Genomic DNA, 18381 nt, shown 5'->3' on the forward strand with positions numbered 1-18381 from the left:
CCGCCGACACTTCACATCTTCAGCAGAAATGCAAACTATTCCTGTACTGCCGGTGGAAGCATAATTGTCCCATGTGCATTTTTGGCAATATTGAGATTTTGCAGCCCATGACCATGTATCATGGTGTACTATCATATAAGGAAATAAAAATAGGTAATTTGTTCTGAAAATTGTTGAAAAAATGCAAGGCCGATTTGTAACATTCTAAAAAGTGGACGCATAAGCGTCACGTTTCATTGGAAATCCTATGGAACTATAAAATCGCTCTAAAACAAAAATTAGAGCTCAAATTCAAAATTGGTTAATGTTAGAACACGATTCAGCGCTTATATTTCGTAGTTGAGACAATTTACGTTTTCGAACTTTGGACGCGATTTTCTCGATTGTCTGTTTTTGCACATGGGACATTTATGCGTCCACCGGCAGTGTAGAAACATAAACAATTTCCTTAGATTTGCGCAAAAATGCTCACAATCGATGAAAAGGTACTTACTGATGTTAAATTTAGTAATTATTGTAAAGACAAACAGAATTCGTTTTTCACTGACGCCATCTTGGCGATTGTCCACACGCAAGTTCACCACCAAATAAACAAAGAATGAACCTGTTAGAATGAACGTAAACAGCTACTTGAATTTCACGTAGCAAGAACTGGGTTACTAGATGAAGGTAACAGTAGCCTAATTTAATGTTTACCTTTGTTCCGGTGACTATTACCGTTGGCAGGTAACTTCTAGAAAATGAACGCTTTTTTAGCGCTACGTGATTTTCCACGTAGCCTTGACGTGTGCATTATTTTGAGTGTGGAACTGCAAAGGAATATGCTTAAGAATCACACTTCTTCTTCTTCTTCTTTTAGAGCCATCCCCACTAGGACTTGGCCTGCCTCTCTTCAACATAATGTTCTTTGAGCACTTCCACAGTTATTAATTGAAGGGCTTCCTTTGCCTGCCATTGCATGAATTTGTATATGTATTGTGAGGCAAGTACAATAATACACTATGCCCTGGGAGTCGAGAAAACTTTCCCGACCGGAACGGGAATCGAACCCGCCGTCTCCGGATTGGCGATCCATAGGGAACTATCGGTAAAATATAATATGGATATTGACGAAAGGTCTGGAGCCACCCGATTGATTAAGTGATTGCTATACAAATAATATGTTTTCTATGCATTTTTAAAGATAAAACCTACTCTAATCTTACCTTTCGTCCGGAACATTCATATCCGGCACCAGCAAATGTGCCACATCGGCGTACGTCACGCCCTTCACCCCATGCACAAGCGGATTCAGTCGGATGGCATGTGCATTGAACGTGGCCTCGTCGCACAGCTTATACCGAGCCGAGTCCTCATGCTGCTGATGGACTTCCTCCGGCGTGGTATGATCCGCAGTTTGTGGCAACGGCTCTCTACCATCGCTAGCCGTCGTACCAGACTCACCGCCGTCCGCTGTCGTTGCTTTCGGTCGATTGTCCACACTGCGCACATTATGAACGCAACCTTTCAGTCCAGGATTCTCTCCCCGTTGTGTTGCGGCCGACGACAAAGTAGTCATGCAGTCGTGAGCCAAAAAGGTCAACCTAGCCGGCTGGGTACCGTACATGATTCGACCTTGGATGTACTTTGTGCCACAAACGGTACTCTCGCCGGCCGTTTCCGGAGCCAAATCCACAAAGGGAACCTCCTCGTAGACCTCATCCGGGTCCGTGGGGTGATCTGCGTGGGGTAGTTTCTTAATGGAAATTACCTCGTAGTCTGATGTGTTACCCTCCGTGGGACTTTCCAGTGGGAACAACTGCAGAAACCATTCGATGAGCAAAGGGTTTCCTTTCAGCAGCGGTAGAATTCGGGATTTTATGCACTCCATTGTTACATCTGAATTTGAAGAAAAGATAATAATTTATAACATGTTACATTACTATTTTTCCACGTCGGACTATTATAGTCTAGAGGAAAGATAACAACGTTTCGTAGAATAACTCACCTTCTTCGCAGGACAAATCGTTCAAGCAGGAGTAGATCTTCCTGATCTGTGCCGGTTGTTTGGCAAAGTAGATGTTCAACTTGGCCAGAAAGTCGTTCGCGTTTGTGAGGATGAAGTGCTCGAAAAACCGCCCGACTTCCGCCGCCTGGCCTGGCAGCAGGAATGTCAAGAACAGATCCACTAGATCGGGATGATCCTCCAGCAGGAGGTTTTCAATTTTCTGGTACAGATCTGGAACGCGATCCTCCGCAGCGTTGAACGTCTGCAGGATGTCCAGAAAGCTCTCGTACATGCTGTGCTTGTTTTCCGACAGCAACGTTTCCTCGACTTTCTCGAAAAAGTTGTACGCAAAATTTGCATCCCGGTGTTCACACTCGCTGGATCGGTGCCCCCGGCTGCCCATTTCGTTGGACATTGAATGCTCATTCTTGGCCATGATCACATCCATCTTTTTGGAACCATGGCTGGAACTCATCTTTTGAAGCTTCTCCAGAAAGCAGCTGAAACCTTCGATCAGCCGGAAGCGGTCAAACACTTTCCGAACCGTCCGTCCCTGTATCTTCTCGGCGTCGATTTCGCTCAAACAAGAATCCCGGAAGCGTTGGTAAATCTCCCACAACTTTTCCTTTAGCCTAGTTTTCCGCAGGTCATTCGCAGATACGTTTTTATTGATCGAGGAAAAGTAATCCGTCAGTCGTTTCTGACCTTTCGGGGTGTCGCTCTTGGTACGGAACTGACACTCGCTACTACGATGGCTGTGGTCCAAATGATGGCAATTACATCCGCAGCTACTATTTTTCTCCGTAACGGCACCTACGGAAACATCCGGGTGGTCATCGAAATCGCCAAGATCCCGGGAATCGTCGTCGATCGAAATGGACGATTCCTCCTTGATTTCGACCAGGTACGGCGGTGGCGGATCTGATTCAACGATGGATTTATCCTTGTCTTGCTCTTTTTCTTCGACTGCAAAGTCTTGATTCAGCGGTATCGGAGGTTGATGCGGATCGATGACCAAGCTGATGGTGATGTTCAGTGCTGGAGGAGGTGTCTCCGGGACGGATTCGGCGACCGCCGCCGCGGCAGGTTGAGATCGTTTGCTGAAATCTTGCACCGATTCGTGAATGGTGATAACTTCGGGATCGGCTTGCTTGCTGTTGCTCAGCTTCGCCAACTGTGAATAGATGAAATTTTAATGATAAACATGCTGCATTTAATGGGACATGTTTTTCAATTATACCTGAGAAATTAATAAAAAGTTTCACGAAATTCACTAAAAATTTGCAAAATAAAACTCGATGGCTTTCAAACAAACTGTCACAATAATAACAACAGCACGCAGCCAGTTCGGAAGGTTAGCGTGCGGTGTTGCCAGATATCCAAATTTAGTTGGTCACGGCTGGTGTTGGCTTCGTTGACATAAAATTTAATTGGAAATATGATATAAAATATATAAAAATAAAACTAAAAAAAATCAGAGTCTCCACACTGAGCCAACTCTCTCGATCGCAGTTATGTGTCAGTCATATATTATTGCACTATTGGAATATCATGTGAATCTAATCTAAGGTTGAAAATGGGCAGTGAGAGTTATATGCGACGCATGTGGTATGACTCTCAGATGGCCATGATATTGTTATATGCCATGCATTTTGCTTCTACATATCCTGTGGGCTGGGTGCGCCAATGTATATGCAACTCCAATAAACCCTGTATCCGCAATAATCGGGACACAGAAGAACGGCAGTAGGGCCCACATAGCCGAGGCGGTAAACGCACGGGTATTCAGCATGACCATGCTGAGGGTGACGGGTTCGATTCCCGGTCGGTCCAGGATCTTTTCGTAAAGGAAATTTCCTTGACTTCCTTGGGCATAGAGTATCTTCGTGCCTGCCACACGATATACGCATGCAAAATGGTCATTGGCAGAGGAAGCTCTCAGTTAATAACTGTGGAAGTGCTCATAGAACACTAAGCTGAGAAGCAGGCTTTGTCCCAATGAGGACGTCACGCCAAGAAGAGAGAGAGAAGAACGGCAGTAACTCTGTACTGAATCGATAAAAATTGGCCAAAACTTAACTGAGAACTCTTCAATGCATGTTTATTATTTGTGCAAAATTTCATAAAAATCGATGCATTACTTTTAACTGTGGATGAGAAACAAACAGACGTGGTTTTTAAGATTTTGTACAATCATGACCAATTTTCATTTGCATAATAGGTGGTTCTGCTCTGCTGCAATTCAAAGTTCTGTAAGGATAATTATGAAATTTCGTAAGCAGTAATGATACTTATAGAGACACTTTCTTGCAAAATTTCATCAACTTTTATCAATTGGATTGGTAGTTACTGCTGTTGATAGGGGTTAGTGTTAGTGAACATGTTTCGTGTTTTTCATGTGCGATGTTTGCCCATTCATAACTTTTGAATGTCTCTGCCAATTTTCATAAAATTCTAACAGAAGATAGTTGATTATGTGTGTATTATGCCAGAAAAATTTGATGATTATTGGTATAGTTTTTTCAACAATATAATCGAAACAATAAGGCGTGCTGACTAATTGTTGTCTGAGGGGCTAAAATCACGTTCAGCTCCATTATATGTTTCGACTATAAAATTGTTGATAGTGCATCGATTTTTCTGAAATTTTGTCCATGCAAGTAAGGGAACGTCCATAAATTACGTCACGCTTTTAGGGGGGAGGGGGGGTTCAGCAAAGTGTGACAACCCATACAAAAATTTTAGAAGTCTCATACAAAAAGCGTGACATAGGGGGGAGGGGGGTTGAAAATGGGCTATTTTTGCGTGACGTAATTTATGGACGCTCCCTTAAGTAGATTGAGAGGTTTATGTTCAAAATTTCAGCCATTTCCTTTATCAAATTCAAAAGTTACAGCGTTGACAAGCTAAACCAGGGGCTGTACAAAATTCAATTGCGCGCATTCTACTGTTTCATTGCTACAACAAAAAGTACTGCACCGATTCACATGAAATTTTGCAGGTGTAATTATTACCCGTTGCAAGAAAATAGAGAGCGAAAACGGTGCAAAATCGCTAATAGACCTCCGCTGGTATGTTTAATCGTTATGGTGTCTTCTACAATAAGTGCGCGAATTGGCCAAGGAATACTGCGCCGAAAACACCGAAATGATTTTTCTTACAGGCGGAGGTGTATGGGCGCTTGCGCGTACAAATTTTCGCGCAACGCATAATAACACATCTTAAGATATTATCACGCCAAATTTAAGCAATTTTAATTTATCTATTGCAGAGTTACAGCTATATTTCTGTGTCCCGATTATTGCGGATACAGGCTTTAATATCCTTCATATGTTGAAAAAAAGTTTCCTTAGGCTGGAGCGGGAATCGAACTCACAACGCCCAAATGACCAACGCCGCTAGCCGCACGACCACGAAGCTCACTAACTGCACACCAAAATTTTTGAAATGCTTCCAGCACGCCAAAAATCAGCAAAAGAAATTGCTGAATTTCAGCATCATTATTGCTGAATTTCAGCACAACTTTGCTGATCAACTGTCAAAATTGCTGGATGGTTCAGCAAGTTGAAAAATAATTGCTGATACTCAGTAATTTGTATTGCTGAATGCAATCAGCACGCCAAAAATCAGCAAAGTTTGCTGATTACCAGCAAAAATATTTTGCAGTGTGGAATTGTGGAATTCTGCAAAACGTGTTCCACTTTATCTGCCAATGTTGCTTTTCCACCTTGCCAAAGTTATATGCACAGCTAATGTATCGATCGTCTTATGTGCATATAACTCCGATATGCGCAAGTGTCATTTAGTTTTATTAGGGGTCTTATCAATCGGAACTGTTTATCAAATGTTGATCAAATGATACGTATAACGATTCATTTGAAGTGAACGTGTCAGACTAGGGGTACAATGTATGTGTGGTGTCTGATAAAATAGGCTCTTAGAATTATTTCAGTGCAGTGATTTCTTCACAAATTCATACAAAAATTCCATCTATAGAAGGATCTATAAAACTTATTCAGCATTTCAAGAACTCTATCCAAAACTTCTCCAAGAGGTCCCTTTTGAATTTCGCCATGAATTCTTTCTCTGGTTTGTCGAGAAGTTCTTTCAGTGATTTCGTTCTGGAATTCCTCCAGGATGTTTTTTTCTTCGGATTCCTCCAGAAATTCCTTTTTGAATTCCTCTAAGGTTATATCTTTAGGAGGGTCCTGTACGAATTTCATAAGACTGTCATGGAAGAATTCTATTCAGAAGAATTCCATGAGGAGTTTATGAAGGAACCCAAGAAGAAGTTCCTGAAAGATTCCTGAAGGAATCCCTGAAGAAACTCCCGAAGAAATCTTGAAAGGAATTCTTGAAGGACTCCCGGGAGTACTTCCTGAAGCAATACCTGGAAGAATCCCGGTAGGAACTTGTGGAGAAACCCCCGAAGAAATCAGGTCTAATTTTTTTCATGGAAGAATTCCATATAGAAGAAACCCATAAGAAGCTTATGAAGGAACCCAAGAAGAAGTTCCTGAAAGATTCCTGAAGGAATCCCAGAAGAAATTCCCGAAGAAATATTGAAAGGAATTCTTGAAGGACTCCCGGGAGTACTTCCTGAAGCAATACCTGGAAGAATCCTGGTAGGAACTTCTGGAGAAAACCCCGAAGAAAATCAGGTCTAAATTTTCTAAGGTATAATAGCTCAGCAGAAGGAATTTTCAATGTATTCTTAAAAATCCTGGTGGAAACTAGAAGGAAGTTACTGGAGGAATCCAAGAAGTTCTTCCTGAAGGAATCCCGAATGTATCGCAGAAAGAATTCCATAAGGAGCTCCTGGAGATGAATTTCAGAGGTAAGTCTTGGAAGAATCGCGGAAGGAATTCTGGCGCGGCTGTTACAGTTAGAAAGAAATTATGGATAAACCCCAGAACGAACTCCTGGAGAAATTCCGGATGAACCTTCTGGCCGAATCTTAACAGAATCTTAAAATGAACTTCTGGAGGAAGCTTATAAGAAACTCCAGGTCAATCTTAGAAGAAAATCCTGAAAGAATCCCAGAAAAAAAAATCCTTGAGAAGTCCCATAAGAAACCTCTAGAAGAAGCCTAGGGCAACTCCTCTGGAAGAATTTAGGAATGAAGTCTCTTTAGGACCCTAGAAGGTAGGGTCTCCTAGAGGATGTTTACATGAAATACTTGGAAAAATTTCTGTAGGAACGTCTGGGGGAATCTAGGAATGAACTTATAGAAGTATTCCGAAAGAAATCCCAGTAGACATTCTCGGAGGGATGTCAGAATCAGCTTCTGGTGGAAACTCTGAAGAAACCCCAAGAAGAACTCCTGGGAGAATCTACACACTTAGAAAAAATGACGGATTACGGTAAAATTTTACCGTAATCTCAACAGCTGAACGTACGGTAAAAAGTTCGGTGATTTTTCAAACCACCGAACTGTGCAGCTTGAATCTGTTGCTGGCAAACGGGGTGCATCCCAGAGATGACTGTTGTTTCATTAGACGTTTGCGAAGCAAGGCTGACTTGATCGTTTTGTTATGCCTGTTGGTTCATCAGTGGTTTGCAGTGCTGCTGACACCGGGTGATAGGATAATGTGGATTCACTATCACACATCCACCCTCTTCTCAGGAATGAAAATGAAAAGGGCATATTGATATTTAATATTTTTCAAATCATCACACATCCACCCTTTTTCATGGAATTTAAATGTTTTATATTCTTGTAAAATTCATTGAGAAAAAATATCTTCAACACAATATTATTTGCTTTCTTTATTTCCTTTTCTCGTAAATAACCTTCACTGCACTAAATCCCAATCCTTTGAGAGCAGATTACAGTACAACCGTATCATTTTAAACAAATGCCAACAATATCATATGCATGTATTTGGCATACACAATTAACACGTAAAAAAACATGATGCTTAAAAACTACTGATACAGTCGCTATTGTTCAAACAGATAGCGTCATTGCAGATTTTTTCTTCCTCTTCCATATAAGAACGAACGTATTTGTAAGAAAGATAAAGATGCCCTCAACTGCTAAATTTGGACTTAAAAATGGGACCATATTTCCAAAAATGGGACCAACTTTCATAACAGATAATTATTACGATGCATCAAACTATCGGTAATAAAAATAAAAATAAAAAATAAAATCCTGGATCCACTGCCTTGCCTAATTTGATTCCAATGTAACAACTGCACTTTGAGTTTAATTGGAAGCTAAAATTTTGGCCTACATGAACTCACACTTCGATACAACTTGCCCGATCATGAACTATGAAGTTGAGACTGCAACTTACATGCGCTAGACAAGACTCCAAGCAGAAACACTAACGATTGAAAAAAATGGCTCCGTTGGTAGCTCTGAGACAAGCTCTTAACGAAAAACTAATAAAACGAATAAATAATTCAACAAATATTTACAACAGTAATCAAAATAAACATCATATATAATCGCATTGGTAACTACACATTGATTTGTCATTCCTTAAGCATTGTTTGGTATTCAGTGCGAATTGCTAAAATTTTAGATAAAAAAAAAAGACAAACAAATCCTTTGAAAAATTAATATTTATTGTTATTCCAGTCATTAAATTCCACTTTAACTGCTCTATCATTTCTGAACACTTAATCAAGCAGTACGCCCTTCTTTAGTTTGTCACATCTATTTATTTCGATATATTTAGAAGAAAATCCATGCAGTTTTACTTAGAGACTATACTAATGTATATTTAGCCATGTTGAAATGCATTTTCCTACGCAGTTGATAGAAGACATCCCTCATAGAAAAATATGATACTACGTGCTTAACAACCCTTTCGGGCTATCATCTTGACCAGGCCTGCTAAATATCAGTGTCAATGCCTATTTTTCAGCCATTTAGGATAGAGACGAACCAGCCAAGGGCTGAAAGTCTCTTTAATAAAGACAAATCAATCAATATTTTTCAGCCGAAAATGAATGATTGCGGTGATCGTTTTCAGTTCCTCGATGTGAGTCCGAGAGCTCCATTCGCGAGCGACCTAACAAGGTCAATTTCCAACCATCCACACACTACTCATGCTGACAGGCTCAAGTGGTGGCTTGTGAGAGTGAGTGCCCTATGCGCTACCACAGGTGAAAACACTCAACTACAGAAAATTGAATGGAAATTTAGCCCTGTCAGCTCTCGCTTTCAGCACGCTGCGTGCGAGTGTGAGTACCTATTTCATTTCGACCCATGTTGCTGATCGGAAAGCAACATTCACAGGAAAACCAAATCGAAGAAAATGAAACAAGCAAAATATCGCTATCATAAAGGCCTGTCGATTCCTCTGTATATTTCCTTATGTATGTATCGAGGCTATAATTTTCTCCAAAAAAAAATCTTGTTTAATCAAAGTTGTGTACAACCAGATGTAGTGAAAACTGCTTTCGCTTTCATTATTTAGTGCTAATGCGCGAGCATCTGGACGTCTTAAACTTTATTTTTAGTCGCCAAGAGACTTTTTTTTTTCTTGTCTCCAAGAGACAATTTCAAGGGTGCGGTCATCCGGACGCGCTATGGGCCTATTCCTTTTTTCGCCAAGATACAATTTCAAGGGTGCGGTCATCCGGACACGCTGTGGACGTTTTCTTAATTGCCGCCAAGAGGCAATAACAAAGGTGTTATTTTTTTTTTTCTGTCGCCAAGAAACAATTTCAACAGTGCGGTCATCCGGACACGCTGTCGACGTTTTTTTTTTCATTGTCGCCAAGAGACAATCACAAGGGTGCGGTCATCCGGACACGCTGTGGACTATTTTTTTTAAATTATTTTTGCCAAGAGACAATTACAAGGGTGCGGTCATCCGGACACGCTGTGGACTATTCTTTTGTTATTGTCGCTACGAGACAATTACAAGGGTGCGGTCATCCGGACGCGCTGTGGACTAGGGTGCGGTCATCCGGACACGCTGTGGACTATTCTTTTGTTATTGTCGCCATGAGACAATTACAAGGGTGCGGTCATCCGGACACGCTGTGGGCTATTCTTTTATTATTGTCGCTACGAGACAATTACAAGGGTGCGGTCATCCGGACGCGCTGTGGACTAGGGTGCGGTCATCCGGACACGCTGTGGACTATTCTTTTGTTATTGTCGCCATGAGACAATTACAAGAGTGCGGTCATCCGGACACGCTGTGGACTAGGGTGCGGTCATCCGGACACGCTGTGAACTATTCTTTTGTTATTGTCGCCATGAGACAATTACAAGAGTGCGGTCATCCGGACACGCTGTGGACTAGGGTGCGGTCATCCGGACACGCTGTGGACTATTCTTTTGTTATTGTCGCCATGAGACAATTACAAGAGTGCGGTCATCTGGACACGCTGTGGACTAGGGTGCGGTCATCCGGACAAGCTGTGGACTATTCTTTTGTTATTGTCGCCATGAGACAATTACAAGGGTGCGGTCATCCGGACACGCTGTGGACTATTATTTTGTTATTGTCGCTATGAGACAATTAAAAAGGTGCGGTCATCCGGACCCGCTGTGGGCTATTCTTTTGTGATTGTCGCTACGAGACAATTACAAGGGTGCGGTTATCCGGACGCGCTGTGGACTAGGGTGCGGTCATCCGGACACGCTGTGCTGTGAACATGTCATTGCATTTTAAAAAGAACAACTCTATCGCTACTATTTCATTCAATGTTATTAGTTATGGTATCAGTATCTGAACCAACTTCATGCAACTTCATTAGATGAAAAAAAAGGCGTTCCAACAAAATCTAAGTTATGTGCAGATCACAAAATATGTATGCGCTGCCTTTTTTTTTCAGGATAACAAAACAAGTACTGTTTTTTTAAGATCCTCTTCTTAGAAAGCATGCTGTTCAAAGATCAAAATCTTTGGGAAAATCTAGTCTGAATTCAATAAGTGCATTTTCGTGAAAAACAAACAAAATCATCAAATCATTTGGTTCCGCTGAAATAGGAACATTTTACAGTGAAAAACCTGGCAGGAACGCCAAATGTGCAGCTTGAATCTGTTGCTGGCAAACGGGGTGCATCCCAGAGATGACTGTTGTTTCATTAGACGTTTGCGAAGCAAGGCTGACTTGATCGTTTTGTTATGCCTGTTGGTTCATCAGTGGTTTGCAGTGCTGCTGACACCGGGTGATAGGATAATGTGGATTCACTATCACACACGAACGTACTGTGAATCTCAGGAAAATGCATCTGTCAAAATGACCGGAACGTTCGGTACTTTTTACAAATTTACCGTAAAAATCGCAGAACGTTCGGTATGTTTGTTTTTGCAATTTCTCATCGTAATAGGCTGTTTTACCTCACGCAAATCTGACAGGAAAAGGCCTACTTTCCCACACCAAATTAACAGTGCTGTAATGGTTCATTACAGCACTGATTTGCGTTGCGTAATGAACCATTACAGCACTGTTTTCAGTTCTGATCAACTTCTTGATGCTTTCTGGGCGCAATTTTGAAAATTTGTGACAACTGCACAGTAAAACCTGCTATGATCAGATTTTCTTAAACATGGCTGTGAGCATCAGTATGCAGTTTGATGAAAAAGCTTTGTAAAAACTATCCTCAAGCGGTAATTTATGAACTTGCAAAAAACGTTGTACGCAACTCGGTGCAGAACTCGATTTTTACAGCACTCGTCGTAATTATCCAACTCGGCAAGCCTCGTTGGACAAATGTACCACTCGTGCTGTAAAAATCGTCATTCTGCACCTTGTTGCGTAAACTACTATTACGAATGAATTCTCAATATCACTGAACGTACGGTAAGTTTTACAAATTTACGGCGATTTTATGTGAGCATAAAAAACCAATATTTTCATAATAAACATCGATGATGGGATTGAATACATGACGTTCTGATCAGGAACCACACTTTCTGCCACTGTACAAGAGAGTCTTGCTTGGAGATGATGCGCAAATTCTTATAGAACTGATGCTCAAAGCTGCCGGCGTGGTTGTCAAACGCGTTTTACAGTAGTACGGCCTTGAGTACGGCAAAATAGTCCCATCACCGATCGGTTCGGTAAAATATTCACAGGTCTCCTGTAAATTTGTCTGATTTCACCGGTTCTTCGGTGATCTCTCAGATTTCAGCGATTTTCTCCTGCAATTTAATCGATTTCGCCGTAATACTGTAGTTTGCTTGTTTACAGACCAGTTTCGGTGATTTTTTTCACCGAATACTGTAATTTATTCTAAGTGTGTATGAATGAGTTCCTGAATGAACACTAGAAAGAACTCCAAGAGTAATTCCCGAAGAAGAAATCCTCAGAAGAAGGAGGAATCTGTGAGAGAACTCCTGAGGAATTTCAGAAGGAATTCCTGATTAATCTCAGCAGAAAAATTCTATCGGAAGCTCAAAACCAAAACGGGCACCTGCAGGAGAATCCCAGAAGGAATTCCTGGAGAAATCCGAAAAAATCTATGGAGGAATCCCACAAGTACCTTCTTTATGAATGCCGCAAAGAGCTCCCACCTGCCCTGGGCGAATGCCGAAAGACAAAATTGCGTAAACATCAGTATTCAACGTTTTGCATTGTGGAACATTACCCAAAACGCTCAGCGGTGGAATAAAGCCATCGAGATATCAAGATCGCTATGTAAGTTAGGTGAAACAACATTTCACAATAATTCAACTACCCAATTGAAAGATTTTCGGTACTTACCCTCTCCTTCGAGTAGATGTATTTATCCCACAGGTGTGGCAGTTCTCCCTTCTGGTAGCCCACCGGTGGTATCACATTGCTGAAATCCGTAGATTCCAAGATATGTTGGAATACTGGTCCCTTCGAATGTGTGAAGTAATACTGTATGGGATGTAAGAAGAAAAAAGCGTAAGTATCATGTGTTAATTCCCATGTCCACAGTTCTGAATTCACCTTGATAGGATTCATCTTGTCGCCCCGTTGCCGCCGGGTGCTGATGTACGAATACAACTGCTTGTCGGTTTGGCAGGTGATCAGATACTTGCTGATGTAGCGACACACCTGCATGACCGTGGGATCTTTCTCAACGTGCGGTTTGTGCTTGTTCAGCTCTTTCTTGGCGATGTAAAAGAACATTTCCAACCCGAATGCGATGAGCCGTTCCTCGGCTTTGATGAAACGACTTTCCGAGCGCAGATCCGTCCGGAATGGGGTGTAGGGAAGCATTTTGGGATACATAAAAACCGGGTTGTTGACTACGTGTTCCATCATCTTCGGGTGGAAGAAACCCTGGTAGTATTTGTTCAGTTTCTTGGCCTTTTCGCTGAAATTGTTGTAATGATTGATCAGTTTTTGGAAGAGCAAGCGTAGAACATTGGGATCGAGTGTTCGGTGCAGAAATAATTAAGATCGCGCTGTTCTTTCTTAATGATTTTGAACATTTTGTACCCTGTAATAGGACCTATATAGCCGCAAATACCATGCATAGGGTAACGGGGTCAATCGCTTATGATAGTTATTCATCCAAGTTTTGAAGTGCTTACAAAACAATGAACGGAGATGCAGAATCTGTCCCAGTAGGGACGTAACGCCAAGACCAAGCGAAGAAGAACAAGAAGAAAGGTATGAATATTAATCAACCTTTCGTAAATGGAAGTGTTGATTGCGCCAAGTCGACCAACGAGCCCTGAGACCCCCAACGCCCCCAACCGACGAATAGTTTAACGACAACACCGGATCCAACAACGACGACCGCTCCGATAGTATAGCCGAAGGATTGACACCATTTAAAAAGGGTAGCTAGAGGGCATGTCGAAATGTCAGATTGTCATTCTAAAATCATTGTTGAAAAAGAATAATCTAGAAATCCTTTTCGAGAGCTAAAAGTTATAAACTGCTAAAATTTGTTAAATTCCAATTTTTTTTGCGCTTATACGCGACTAATAGATGATAACTAGTTTAGTTTTTGAAGGTGAGAGTCCCACAGAAATCTCAATTGTGAATTGGTTATTCTAATGACAACAAAACCTTGAACTCTACACTGTAGGAACAGGAATTGATAAATATTGAATTGTATTATCCCCAGTATTAACCTACAATATCTATCTGCAGAGAGGTAAAATGATAAGATTTAGTTAAACCTATCAAACAATATTGAATTTGTTAATTAACAGGTTCTTAAATTTAACGACGAATACGTCGAGCTATAGGGTTAGAGAATTACGGTCGATGAAACGTAGCTCGTAATCACTAAAAGTAAGTCACACATCATTGCTCTAAAATTGTATATCAAACCATCTATTTATTCCGCAGGAATTTTATAATTTGTTTTTTTCTACAAGCAGAATAAATTAATAAAATTTACGAGTACGAGCATTGTCGACCAACAGGAAGATTTTATGTTGTTAGAAACCGACCTACAAATATACGGGTACACGGATGTCGTTCCCATTCATCTGCCGGGCACGAAATTCAACAACTTTCTACAAGCAGGGAAATTCTAAAAGTTTGATTATGGTTTCATCCAGTGGCAAAACTAGGAATTTGGGGGCCCGGTGCGGAATATAACACGTATGTACATGTGACGCTGATAAATCTATAGATTTAAGGGCAAACGTCTGAAAATTTCGCTTCAACAGTGCATCAGAACTTCAGACGCACAAATCTCAAGGAGCAAGCTTCAACAAGAGTGCATTTTATTATACTGTTCTTGCTCATTTGTAATAAGCCTAAAATAAAAAGCCTAAAATAAAAGAGATTTGTGCGCTCGAAATCGTGAGTAGGTGCCGAAGTCGGCCATTATGGCAACCATTTTGGGATTTTTACAAGTCTGTCCTTAATGATGGAATGATCTCCCTGATGTATTTTGTACAACACGTTGAAAAAATGTAACTATTTGAACTCAGCATTAAAGTGGTGCTGGCGGTAGTGGCTGGAGTTCCAGCAATGGGCGTAGGATTTTTCTTAAAAGTTTTTGTCGAACAATCCTTTAACAATTTATTTAGGAATTCCACCAAGTAATCCTTTAGGAAATCCATCAAAGATTGATTCACCGTTTTCTTATCTTTCTTGAAGAATAATTTGCCTTCAGAAATCTTTTAAGTGGTTAATGCAAGGATTTAATTCAGTATTTTTCGAGTCACTTCTTTAGGAATTCTGACAGTGTTGTCTCCGAGGATGTGTTCAAAAGTACTTCAGAGTAAAAATTATTGCAAAGGTTCCATCACGTATTTCTCAAATTATTTGTTCAGGAAGTCTACCAATGTTCTTTCAATGATATTTGTGGGGGTTCATCTAAAAGATCATTCTAAGAATTCATAAGAAATTCCAGAAGAAATAACTACAAAAACAATCTCCAATGAATCCTTCGAATCCAGATATTCTTCCAAGAAATTAATCCCTTTAATGTTTTTTTCACGGGAGTCAAATATTTCTCCAAAGATTCTTCAAGAATTTCTCAATTATTTCCTCCCAAAGTTTTTTTTTTGAAATTTATCCAAGGATTTATTTGGGAATTTTATCAAGCATTCATCTTTCATCTTGGCGTTCTTTCAAAATATTTCGTAAGGAAATTTTCTAAGAATTCCTTCAAGAGTTACTGCAACGATTTCTTCGAAAAATTTCTTCAAGGATTCTTCAAAGAGTTTCTCCAAGGTTTTACTAAGAGATTCATCCTAGAATTCATCCAGGACATTTCCAACGAATTCATTTAATAGTAATTCAAGAATTCCTTCAAAGATTTCTACCGAAGTTACTCTAAGAAAATGTATAGGAGTTCCGAAAGAAAATCTATAGGAATTCCAAAGAATTCTTCAAAATCCATCTACTCTAAGAGTAAAAACTATTGATTTACAATAACAATGCACCAAGACAAAACATTGTATAGCAAATACTCACACAGGAAATTCATGTTTAGTTTTGGCAGGACAATTTTCAAACGCAATAAAGATACTTCTACGCTGTCGTAATTCTGTAAAGTAACGTAAGCGATGTTGACAATTTTGGTATACCTATTTTTATTATTATACATCGAACTTTTGGCAATTAGCCGGGGCCCGTGGCGCAAGAGACCACACATTTGCTTCATAAGTAGCTGGTCATGGGTCCAATCCCAGTCACTGTCGTCAGTTGCTCTTTCCTTCTGAGAGCAGCTGACACTGACCCTCTTCTTAGGCCATGACTCAAACGAACCCGGATACTTGGACATCGGTGAACGGCAACTCATAATGGACCCCCAATCGGACTGGAAAAAGGAATTGCCTTCAAGGGTTTCTTCAATGATTCGTCCGAGAATTCCTTCAAAAATTTCGTCAAGTATTACTTCAGAAAATTATAAATATTAAATCATATAGAGATTCTTGCAAGAATTTCCACAAAATTTACCTCCTGAAATTCTATAGGAATTCCTTCAAAGGATTATTCCGAAATTCTTTCAAGGATTCGTTCAAAGATTCTTTTACCGATGTCAACAAAGATTTTTCCAGATTACCTTCACGAAACATTTTAGAAATTCCTCCAACGACGAAGTTCAACAAGTATTTCTTCCTAAGTATTTCTTGAAGAATATCTGCGAAAATTCTTTCGGGATATCTTTTACGATCTCTTACTTTTACAAAAATTCTATAAAATTTCCTTCAGAGCTTGTTCTAGGGATTGCTTCAGAAATTTCTTCAAAAATTTCTCCAGGAATCCTTAAGGAGTTCCTTCAAGGAGGAATCTTGCAAAAGTTTCTCATGGAAAAATATCTTTGAGGAATTTGATGAGATTATGCTTGGAACCATTTTTGAATAAATCTTTGGACATTTGCTAAAGCAATCTTGGAGGAATTCCAAAAATAATCCTTGTAGAAATGCTTGCAATGGGCCCATATAGCCGAGGCGGTAAACGCACGGGTATTCAGCATGACCATGCTGAGGGTGACGGGTTCGATTCCCGGTCGGTCCAGGATCTTTTCGTAAAGGAAATTTCCTTGACTTCCTTGGGCATAGAGTATCTTCGTGCCTGCCACACGATATACACATGCAAAATGGTCATTGGCAGAGGAAGCTCTCAGTTAATAACTGTGGAAGTGCTCATAGAACACTAAGCTGAGAAGCAGGCTTTGTCCCAGTGAGGACGTTACGCCAAGAAGAGGAGAGGAGGAGAAATGCTTGCAGTAATTTTTGGAGAAATTACTAAAGAAATCCAGGAAGAATCATTGGGTGGATTCTGGAGGTATCTTTGATGATATTCCTAAAGAATTACTACATAAAAAAAGAACTTTATGAAATGTAGCATAGCATGTGGTGTGTCTTGTCGCTCAGTAAACAAATAGGTTTTGGAACAAATATGTTTTTGAAAGATTTTTTAATGAAATATCTGGATTATTTCTCAAAGGAATGAATGGTGGAAACTCCAAAGCATTCCTCTAAAATTTGTCTAAAATTGGTTTGTGCAAAACAAAAAACACGGGTCTCCAGTTAGCCTAGTCAGTGATGCTCATCCTGCGGCCCGCGGGCCGCATGCGGCCCTCCAAGCCTTAAGATGCGGCCCGCTGAGTACTTTAAGACGAATCAAAATTTTTGAACGATTATTTGAAAAAACTCGGTAAATTTATAAAGAAATAAAACCAAAAAAATGCGGATCAATTTTCATAGTGTTGAACACAAATTAAATGATAAATAAACAAAAAGAACAATCCGTTCTGGTAAGATACGAAATCGCAACTCCGAAATATTTCGGCATTTCAGCTAAGTCACGAAGCTAGCTTATAGTTATTTATAAGTGGAACGAATAAAAAAAAAGTTTGTTGAAAATGTAATCTTGAATCATTTAACAATTAGTTACAGTTTTTAAGCGCAGTCAATGCAACACTGAGCAAATATTTCACATTTCGCCTTTCCGAAGAACATAAAAACACAAAGCACGAAGCTTTTGACAAAATTCTCAACAAATCTCAACTTGGTTGCCAATATTGGTTAATTTTCACTGTTTGTTTAAATTTCTATTACATATAAGACTCACACATTTTTCGAAACAAAGCTTACGAATCCAATTTGAAGTATCCAAGCGGAACTCCTGAACGAACTTAAAGAAAAAATCTCAGGCGAAATTCATAAAGCGTCTCCTGTGCCCTTTTGGAGAAACTTATGGATACATTTTTGGAGAAACTCCAGGAAACATTATGGGAGAAAAATTTTTAGCAACTCTAAGTGAAATATATGGAGAAACACAAATCATCCTGGAGAAAATAAACCCGAAGAAACCCAATGAGAAAGTTGTGGCGTTACGGCATGTAAATTATAGGACCATCTCCTAGAAAAATGTTCTGGTGCCACTCTAACAGTAGTTTCTTAAACAACTTAAAATAAAGTCCTCGAGCAACAAAAAGAGAATTTTCAGGAGTAACTACAAACAAGATTCCAGGACCAACTGCATCAAGACACAAAAGATGCCTAGAACGCCTGAGGAAAATT

General features: G+C 40.1%; 1 protein-coding gene across 3 annotated transcripts in view; it reads right to left on the reverse strand.

Moving 5' to 3' along the window:
• LOC109401056 (GON-4-like protein) overlaps positions 1-18381 on the reverse strand; it is a 42739-nt gene that overhangs the window by 12611 nt on the left and 11747 nt on the right. For all 3 annotated transcript variants that reach the window (XM_029879471.2, XM_062860952.1, XM_062860953.1), the window contains exons 5-8: positions 12881-13250; positions 12668-12808; positions 1988-3161; positions 1206-1878 (exon numbers count right to left, since the gene is read on the reverse strand). In XM_029879471.2, coding sequence (XP_029735331.2) covers positions 1206-1878; positions 1988-3161; positions 12668-12808; positions 12881-13250 — 2358 coding nt within the window. The remainder of the gene's footprint in view (positions 1-1205; positions 1879-1987; positions 3162-12667; positions 12809-12880; positions 13251-18381) is intronic.

This window comes from Aedes albopictus, chromosome 3 (assembly GCF_035046485.1).
Source record: "Aedes albopictus strain Foshan chromosome 3, AalbF5, whole genome shotgun sequence".
Taxonomy (NCBI): domain Eukaryota; kingdom Metazoa; phylum Arthropoda; class Insecta; order Diptera; family Culicidae; genus Aedes; species Aedes albopictus.